Raw genomic sequence first — 9,853 nt, 5'->3', positions numbered from 1 at the left:
TGTGTTTTTCTTTCAACCTCCTGAACAGGCCAATAGCAGTCTCTGTGCTCAGATTACTAGAAGTTGACAAGTGAATCAAAGAACAGCAGGGACTGGAAAGGAACACTTCACTTAGCAAAAATAATCCAGGGCTAGGAAAGGGAGCACTGCTGCACCCTCCCACCTGGCTGGGGCAGCTCAGCTTTTGTTTCTCTTTTTCCTTTACACACAGAACCCACAGTGTTCTGGGTTACTCATGCTAGTTTTGAACCATCCACGTGGAAAGAGCAAAACTGCTCCTGAAGCTGACAATCACTATGAAAATACTCCTGTATTAAAGTCATGAATCAATAAAGGGAGGGGAAAAACAAGATAATAAGTTTCACGGATTTCCAAGCTTTTCTGCATATTTCATGAAAGTGGAGTGAGCTCCATTGTGTAAGCTCTTCTTTTTAGAAGCACTTTGGTAATTTTAACAGGAGTCTCCTTATAAGCTCAGCTCCTGGAATCAGATTATAAAGAGAATTCACGTTTATTTTTGAAAGGTTTCAGTAGTCCTGTCAGGAAAAGGGGTTTGTGATTTGTGGTTTGGGGTTTTTTTAAATTATGTTTTTTATTTTTAATTACTTTGAGATCCTTTTGTTTAAAGCTGATGAGCTCATTATTGCACAAAGTGTCTGGATTTTAAACCTTCAGATTCTAACCTAACCCAGTTCAGACAGGGCCAAAATACAACACATTTCAGCTGCAAACCACCACACAAAAGCAGTGGGAGCCAGAATGTGCCAAAGCCAAACCCTGGAACCAATTCAGAACAAAAGCAAGACACCGAACCCTCAAGCCCAAACAAACTAAACTGGCTTCCTAAAGCCAGCTCTGTCAATAAGGACACTATTTCCAATTCACTTCTCTTTAAAGGCAGTTTTCTGTTCTTTTTCACAGCCTGCAATTATTGCTGTGCTCTCTTGCAGGCTGCTACAGAACACCCCACAGTAAGAACTGACAAACACACATATAACAGTTCTGAAGAAATCTGAACTTTCATGTGACACCCTCCCCCCCCCCCCCCGCCCCAAACATTCCTATTGCACCTCACGTTTCCTGTTTGTGTTAGTCCACAACCCGGCCACCAGCAAAAGCCTTTTCAGCAGTTGCTCCACTTGGCTCTGTCAGCAAGCAAGCAGAGATCCACATTTAAGACACAAAAACACAAACAGCCAGAGCTCGCTCCGCACTTTTGACCTGCGAGGAATTTGCTTCCATTCATCCCCCTCCGATACAGATGTTAACAGACCAGCCGCAGAAGGGGCGTTTATCAGCCGCTTCCTGCGCAAGGCTTTGTGATGGGCATTCATTAATTCTAAGCCCATTCTGTTTGCCCCAACCTCATCTTTTGCAATCCATTTACCAGAGCTGAACTGAAACCAAATCACGAGACAGAGCATTGTATGAAGATGGCAATGGCAGCGGGTCCCACCCCAGCACTCCACCTAGTGTTCCTCAGCCCAGTGCCCTCCAGCAGCTCGTTCATTTCACTTTGTGGCAGCAAACTGACCTCTCCAAGACATACAAACACACGAAATTCCTGAGGAGTTATCCTCAGTCATCTTCTTTTGGTAACTGAGTGACTCGTGCCATTTATGCTTTAATACACCACCAACCGAAAACATCTCGGGACTAAAAGGAAAAAGCTGTGTGCTGCTAAACCCAGTGTTTAGAGTCATTAATCATAACAGCTTTATTTCCTACAGAACTAAATCATGATTACTATTTTTAAAATGCTGTTTCTAAAGAACTGTGAAAAACCTTTCATGGACTTTGGGAAAATAAGCCAGCAGCCTTGTTTTCAAAGTGTCAGAATAAAGAGGATTCTTGGAAGAGCGGCCTGCTTCCCTATTCCTGCATGGTAGATCTGCTCTGTGCCAGCCCTTAGCTCAGTGCCGGTTTGCAGCATGAGAACTGTTTCCCAAAAAGACATGTCAAATGTCACATTTAGTGCTGACTACAACTAAGGGAGCAACATTAAACTAGGAACCAATACGGCAGACAGTGTTCAGACCCCTTATAACAGAGAGCTCTCGAATTACAGAAACAGCAATAAAAAGCCTATTATCAAACTAACAAAATTGACCTTTCCCTCCTACAGGGATATTCTGGTGACCAGCAAAATACAAATCAGATGTGAACCAGTATTAACCAGGGGCAGTAACATCCCTCTGCACTGGGACTGCTTTTAAAGCTACTTCAAGCAAACTGCTTCCAAGCACTCTCCTTCTCAGCTAACCCCAGGACCTCTTCTGGCACTTGGAATTCACACTGCTCCAAAGAGTGGCTGGTGAGAGCTGCTCAGAAGAATCCAGACAAATGACAGTTTTCAACATTGGAAAAACAGCTAACGAAGCCAGGGAAAGCAAACACCCAGAGTCATTCATATACTGCATCTATTGCATAACTACCTCTGTGATTTGCCCAGCTAACAGGCTGTGCCTGTGTACAGTGTGATGTGGAAACAGTCGCAGGCTGGAGGGCTCTATTTAGGAGAGATGCACCTGCGTCGCAGCTGCAGCATTGAGGCTCACTGTCTGAACAGGTGCCCACATGCCATCAATTCCTACCCCTTGGCCCTTCATGGCAGAGACAATGCTGCAAGCCTCAGCAAGAGTTCTGCAGCACATGGGTGGGCCCGAGAGCATTGTTCTCCAAGCATGTAATTGCATTCCCAACAATCTCACTGTACATACACATTTAAAATGAGCAATTAATTAAAAGCAATTCTGAAAACACTTACTGAGCCTGTTCTCTATTGCCAGCAAATCCAGGCACTAAAGCAGAAGAGGATCTGCTGGGTTTGTAACTTTTCATTTCTTTGAATCAAGAGAAGTGTAAGTTTTACCATAATGAAGAAATGTGATTAAAGTATAGGCAACATGAAAAGTAGATACAGAGTAATGTAAGAATTAACACAGCAAGTTACCAGGTTAACCCGTTGGATTTTAAGTTGAGAGGCAACTGCTGCACAACTAACAAAACAAACTAGTTTAAAACTCCTCTTTTTGAAAGCTAGAGTGCCTAATTGCATTGTTTCCAGATGGGTTAAATCCAGAATGCTATTCTGAAATAATCTGCCACTAAAAGATGCATCAACAGCTTTAAGTTAATACTCCGTGTTCCCATTCAGACAAGGCATCGGCTCAAACTGAGGAGCCATGAAGCAGTGTATTACTACATTGACAGCTTATTACATACACATATTGCTGATACAGCTGTACTGACAAGAACATTATCAGTCCAGAGACTTATAATAGCAACACCCCACAAGACAGCTCTGTTTTTACAGCCCCAGTGCCATCTAGTGGCCACATAAATTCCCCCAAGTTACGAACTGTTGGGTGTTCAGACAAGCCTTCAGTGCGCAGAAAGCGTTGACTGTGCTTAATTCCATCACGTATCACTAAATCTTGCACAGGAGAAAAGAGGAAAACGGATCCCTGCTTCTCTTCTTACACTCAGCGTCTTCATGGAGTTCCCTCAGAGTAACAGAAACATGCTTATCTGCCTTAGGTATTTAGAACTAACAACAATTTCTCCTGTAGTGTTACACATTATATACTGATTGTACAGTTTTATTACATTGTATTCTATAACCACTTTCTAATTATCCAGTGCCATTTACTTTGGTTTTTATGCCTCCTAACAAAGATTTGCAAAACCTTCCCTCCTACGTTCCAAATAAATACCTTTACTCACAATATTAAACTAAATTTCATTTTCTAGGTGATACACCTCCCTGTAGTCTTTGGAAGGCCGTTCACCTCCTATACACCCACCATAAGCTATATTGATAAGCCAACAGAGAAGCTGTATTTTGTATATACGTTATTTTAATGTGAACTCAGGTCAAGGCTTAAATACACCCACTAGATTTGCATATCCCACAGGAAAAGTTAAATGATGTGTTATGAAATTTAATTTGATTTCTATTAGAGTAATTTAGAACTGTTTAAACACTTGGATTGTTGAATACAGAGTAAAAGAAAGGTCAACTAATTCCACTTTCTTTTAGAAAAAAGGTGGTGCTGTCTTAAGAAGACTTCTTGGAGTGGTCTAGGGTATACAATAAAAGCACTCTTGCTGCCCTCTCTCTGTCCTGCTGCATGTTCACTGCCACCATAGGCTGGCACAGGACCCAAAGTGAGCCGAGTTTGACAAGCTCACCTCACGCATCACTCGATGATGGTTTGCCTCTGCAGCAAGGCAGAGCACCTGGTTTCAGGAGTGATGATTTTGACTGGTTCTCCGTCTGTGCAGTGCATGTGTCTTACTGTCCTCAAGCTAACAACAGCATCATCTCCAAGTAAGAAAAATCCGTGTATTGCCAATTCACTGCTGTCTAATCACCATCCAGTGTTACATAAAAATGTTTAGACACTGTATTCATTAGCTTTACTTAATGTTAATTTCCAATCATTTCGACTGACAGCAATATTTTTGCCTAGAAGGCTATGCATGCATAAACTTGTTTCTGTTTAACAATAATTTCCTTTCTCTTGTACCTTCTGCCTCCACAGTCTTTAGGAAAGAAGCCACACTAAGAGCAAGGCTATGACTTGCTAATGCAAATGCAGCCCATGCAAATGCCATTTAGTCTAACAGGCACTGCCCTGCTGTGTGGAAAAGCACGAGTTGCTTGTTTCTTGTAGTGTTTTCTGTGTTATTGTTAATGATTAAAGCAGTTCTGAAAGTAAACATCTTTAATTGTTCAAAATACAAGATGACATTTGTTGCATAAACTGGTTTTAATTATTTTGTGGCCATGAATCCTTTTCTTAAATCCAGGACAGTGGTTTCATAAACAAAGAATTAATCCAATGGCCAAAAGCAAAACACACCCAAACATTTCCCTGTCCTTCCTAGCTACGTTGAGAAAAACAACATCACACCACATTCCAGAACAGGTATTATTTTATCTTCATAGCTATTTTTCTTGCTATTATTTTCAAAGCAAAATCAATACTTTAGCACAGCTGCCTATTTCAGCTGTTTCAGCTAGAAATGACCATTTCAAGCCACCAAAAAAAGTATGCTGTAAACTTTTAAATGGAAACATCAGAGCTGCACACACGCCAGAAAATGTATCATTTAAATTAGGAAATTAGAGGATAGAGCTTGCAGATTCTGACTCATTGTTTCAAATGAGGATTAACAACAGTTCAAACATATCATATACAAACTATATAACTTATATAAATTATACAGCATAGAATATTAATAGCATATGCTAGAGCCCAGGAACATTACACCAAGTATTTCTTTTCCTTCAGAAGTACTTAACATTAAGGACTCATGGAATATTCTTTATTCACATATTTTAAAATATGCAACAATAACTCGATTCAGAAAGAACATGGTACAGAAATATCCTTACCAAATAGAGCAGAAAGGTGTGGAGACCTGTTCCAAGTCCAACAGAGGACAGAATGCCCAGTCCTACCCAGTAGGCACACCAGAAGAATTTCTTCTCCATGTATCGCACATACTGAAAAAGAGAAGTCACAGAAGAGAAAGAAAAACCAAGAATGGTGGTATCTCCTAAGGGAGAAAGTTAAAGCTACAGAGTTATCTAGATTACAACTGAAACAGAATCCCAGACACTTCTATTTGCACTTTATTACAATTGCAGCACAAACATGTAGAGAAAAGAGAGCACTTCAAAAGGAAAAGCTCACACGCCTTCGAATCAGCAGGTTTCCAAGAAGATAAACGAAAAGTTCATGCATATGAGATGTGAGCAAGGAGCTGCAAGCTCCAGTGTCTACTAGAGCCTAAGCAGTGAGCACACAGCTCAGGGAATTGCCTGGGCAGATTAAAGAATTAACTGAATTCTTAGAATTAACTGCACTCTCAATCTGCTGAATGCTTTATCTTGAATTAACGGCACTTTCAGTCTGTTGAATGCTTTATCTTGGACCAGTGAGTAACCAGGTTTGTTACTTTTAAGAAAAGATTAAAATTTTGGTTGTGTATTGCACACATAAATGAGGGATTATGGGGAAGTCACAGCAAATTCTGGACATAAAAAGTCTAGCTGGGTACACTGGAGAAACAGGAGACAGTATCCCCCTCCCACTGCCATGAGAGCAATGTGAAGGGGATGAGCCAGGTCATCAACTTCTCTGCATCAGAGCCCCAAGAAGAGGTGCCATATTATACCATCTAGGTTTGTTCCCAACAGGCTCAAAGAACCCTTGAGCATCACTGCTCAGCCATGCCTTGGTGCAGTGGAGGTCCAGCAGCCAGTCCAGGGCCCACGCACCCCCACACCAGTTTGCAAGAGCCATCTAGTGGCAAATGTTAAACGTGTCACACTCCAGCCTTCATGCTGATGAACCCACCAACCAGGGCAGTTTTTAATGAACTGCCTGATGGTATTTGTGCATCAGGAACGGGTCACCAATTCACCATCTACCAACTTGCTCCGCGTGTAAGTGCTTAGATCTCAAGCGTGGGATGGAGTGAGCAAGAACGTGATGAGCTGAAGCAACTCATTTCATTGCACTGCAAGACCCATCCCAGGAAGCCAGGATTCATGTTCCAGCCCCGAGTGACCCTCAGGCAGTGGCACACCAGAGCAGTTTGTATGTAAGCAAGTTCTCTGAAACTGGGAACCTGCTGATTTCAGTGTCAGAGTGGGAAGATGATTCAGCTGCACAAGGAAACGCTCTGCAGGGTTTAAAACAGCTGTCTGCCCTCAGGGAAAACTCAAAGAGAAAAGAGGAAAGGAAAGGTGCAGACAACACTATCACCTCATGCTTCAGCAATGGCTTACACTTCAAACGATGCAAAAGCATCAGTCTTCATGTACACCAAAGCACAAAAAAAAGTTTTAAACAACCATATGAAAACAATGGGGGTATGAGAAGCATCACAGAAACAGAGCTGAACCATGAAACCATTTTATATCTAGAACTATGCCTGTCCAACCTGGTCAAGAGACCCTTCCAAAGAAGCAGATGAAACATTTATTTGGAACCAGAAAGTTCTATTATGATTCAATTTAACACTGTGTCTCAAGAGCTCACACCACTATTAAAAGCTTGTTAACAGCAGATGTGAAGGGGTGCTGCGGCATCAGAGGTGTGCTTATTCGGGAACAGATGAGAAGTGGAACACCTACAGACATAACAGAATAGATCAAACGATACAGCCCATCTCTAAAACACAACTCATCCACACACAACAGAGAGGAGTCATGACATGAGAAACAAATATCCTTAGTGAGTAGGAGTTCAAAAGATACATTACTGTTTCATGAAGACCCCATTCAATTCCCAGGACACTTACTTTAGCACAGGGACAGAAAGCATTAGTTACTAAGGAAGGTAACTTGAAATCTTCATACCTGTTGATGTGTTCCTTCAATGTAATACGTAGCTGTAAGCACTGCGAGCATCAGTAAAAAAGCCACCAAGATACTTCGCCGATGCCACAATCTTAAAAAACAAATGGCAATTAGGGGGTTTTCATAATTTAGCACACATTTCAAAGTAACTGAAGTTATCCCACAGTCTGGGTCTGCGTGGATACAGTCAGCAGGGACAGTAATAGCTGACAAGTCTGCTTAAAAATAAAAGCATAAATGTCCCAAGAAAACAACTCTGGACCCTTTAATCCTTATGGAAAAATCTCTGCCTTGCTGTCAAGTGAGATCAAAGTTTGTGGGTTTTTTTTGGGGGGGAGGGGGAGGAGAGGGGTTTGTTTGTTTGGGTTTTTTTTTTTAATAAAAGCAAAGGAACCATCTGAAAACAAATGCAACCTGAAAACAAATAATCCAGCTTCTGCAGCCAAGAGAGTCCCAAACACAGCGCCACCACCAACATCCATAATTAAGCAAAGTGCTGTGCAGGCATTGCACTGGCCCTGTGCAAGGGATGAGCAGTGGGTGGAACACAAGTGCCAGTTTCACACTGTGTACTGGTGGGTAGAACCACATCGACAGCAAGAAGAACAAATCTTTACACTATTTTGGCTCCCCTGATGTACTGAAATTAATCTCTCCTAACAGCTCAAAATTTAATAAATACATTTTAGCCAATTACGAAGCATTAAGAAGCTACTACAGTAAGGGGAGAAAAGTGTTTTCCTATGTAAGCTGATACCCAAATACCTTTGAGCCTGTTTAGTTTTACATACACATTCTGCTTGATGCATACGTGGCCACACACAGCAAATTAGCAAATACATTTATTATTTTCTGAGAAACACTATTATACTGTCATTTAATGATATAAAATAGCTAGCACTAGGACCACTTACAAATCCCAGGCATGAAATAGCAAACTCTGAAAGTAATCGATCTATTTAGACAGACAGAAAAAGATAGAAGTGAGACATGTAATACAAGGAAAGAGACAATGTTTGCTGTTAGGCAGGCTGAAAAAATCCATCTAATTTTCCTTTCATTTTAAAATAATTTGTGTTGCTTATATTAGTAGCAGAATTGGATTTAAGTGATTGTCATCATATAAATCACAATTTACTTACAGTAGAACACTGTCAATCTGAGGTCTCAACTTAATAGCTTATAATAGTCAATATTATTTTCTGATATTGTCATGCTAATGCCAGACAATGTAAACGTGCTGCACAACAGAGGGTGCGAGTGCTGTCTGTAATGGAATTTGATGTCTAGGAAGCCAGGTAATAGCTTAAAACAAGACCTCAAATGTTATCTCTGCTGGGTTTAAACAAATGCTTGAAGGTTGTCAGAAACAGCTAACATAAGACCCGATAAAACACTTCTTTAGAACAACTCCTGATGATAGTTGAGGGAATGCACATAGTAAAACAAGCAGGTTTGGGGGTTAGGTCGGGCAGGGTGTAAAAGAATATTAAAGACTACACTACATAAACCTGGTATTTTTCATACAAATAATTTCAGAAGATCAAAATAGAAAATGGAAGTTTCTCTCCATGGATCTTATGCATCAGCACCTCAGCCATAGGCCAGAAGGGTCAATGAGCATAGCCCATTACCACGAAGCTCAGCTCATGCTGCAAAGGAGCGCTCCAATGGCTAGAATCACACACAGTGATACTAGATCCTACCTTCCAACTGGGAAAATAACTGTAAACTCAATCCCAAACACAAGAGATTCCAGTTACCAACACAAGCACTAGGATGGCTGCTACTCTTGGCTTTTGTTTGCCTTTTGACACTCTAAACCCTCTCAGTCCTTGTGGGTTAACAAACAGCTATGCATTTCAGCACTAGCAGGGGATGTCAGGACTGCTACTCACACGTTTCCTAACTGAAACAAAAGCTTTTTATCCAGTGTGTAAATAACGCTTAAGGAAAGTGCTTTAATAAATCATTTCTTGCTGTGAAAGGGACAACATAGCTTAGAAGCAAAGTCCTCTCTGCAGCATCATAAACAGCACTGCAAATTCCACATAATCCTGAACCCTGCCCTAGCTGAGCTATTTGAAGATCATTCATCAACACTAGGACATACATTAATAGATCAGTACTTAACACTGTAGTCATAAGTACAGTATCTCTTGCCTTAAGGATCCCTAACCACTGACCCACTCCTTCAAATTGCAATATTCAACTCTTCAGAAAGTAAGCTTGCAATTTTCCTCTACTGACACCTTACTGTATTTACACTTATGTAATTTAGGCAGAAGGTCTGAGTACACAGCTACAAGTGTGAGATGCTCCAGCAGTCACCTTTAAGGTACAAAAATAAATATGTTTTCTGAAAGAAGGATTTTAAAGTTGTGAATCATCAGGGAAAGCGAGATGTCAGAATGACCTACTGAATCAGAGCATGGGTTTCCCCAGAACGCTTAGTAGAAGTTAAAGAAATTATCT

At 41.0% G+C, this 9,853-nt stretch overlaps 1 protein-coding gene across 4 annotated transcripts in view; it reads right to left on the bottom strand.

The window, feature by feature from the left end:
• The window catches only part of VMP1 (vacuole membrane protein 1), a 69,273-nt gene that overhangs the window by 48,092 nt on the left and 11,328 nt on the right, over positions 1 to 9,853 (bottom strand). For 3 of the 4 annotated variants that reach the window (XM_065694968.1, XM_065694966.1, XM_065694967.1), the window contains 2 exons: positions 7,379 to 7,469; positions 5,405 to 5,515 (listed from right to left, as the gene is read on the bottom strand). In XM_065694968.1, coding sequence (XP_065551040.1) covers positions 5,405 to 5,515; positions 7,379 to 7,469 — 202 coding nt within the window. Of the gene's footprint in view, positions 1 to 1,214; positions 1,365 to 5,404; positions 5,516 to 7,378; positions 7,470 to 9,853 lie in introns of those variants that run through there. The other variant, XM_065694969.1, reaches the window with a different exon arrangement.

This window comes from Lathamus discolor, chromosome 14 (genome assembly GCF_037157495.1).
Source record: "Lathamus discolor isolate bLatDis1 chromosome 14, bLatDis1.hap1, whole genome shotgun sequence".
Classification (NCBI taxonomy): Eukaryota; Metazoa; Chordata; class Aves; order Psittaciformes; family Psittacidae; genus Lathamus; species Lathamus discolor.
This window is presented reverse-complemented; position numbering and strand designations above follow the sequence as displayed.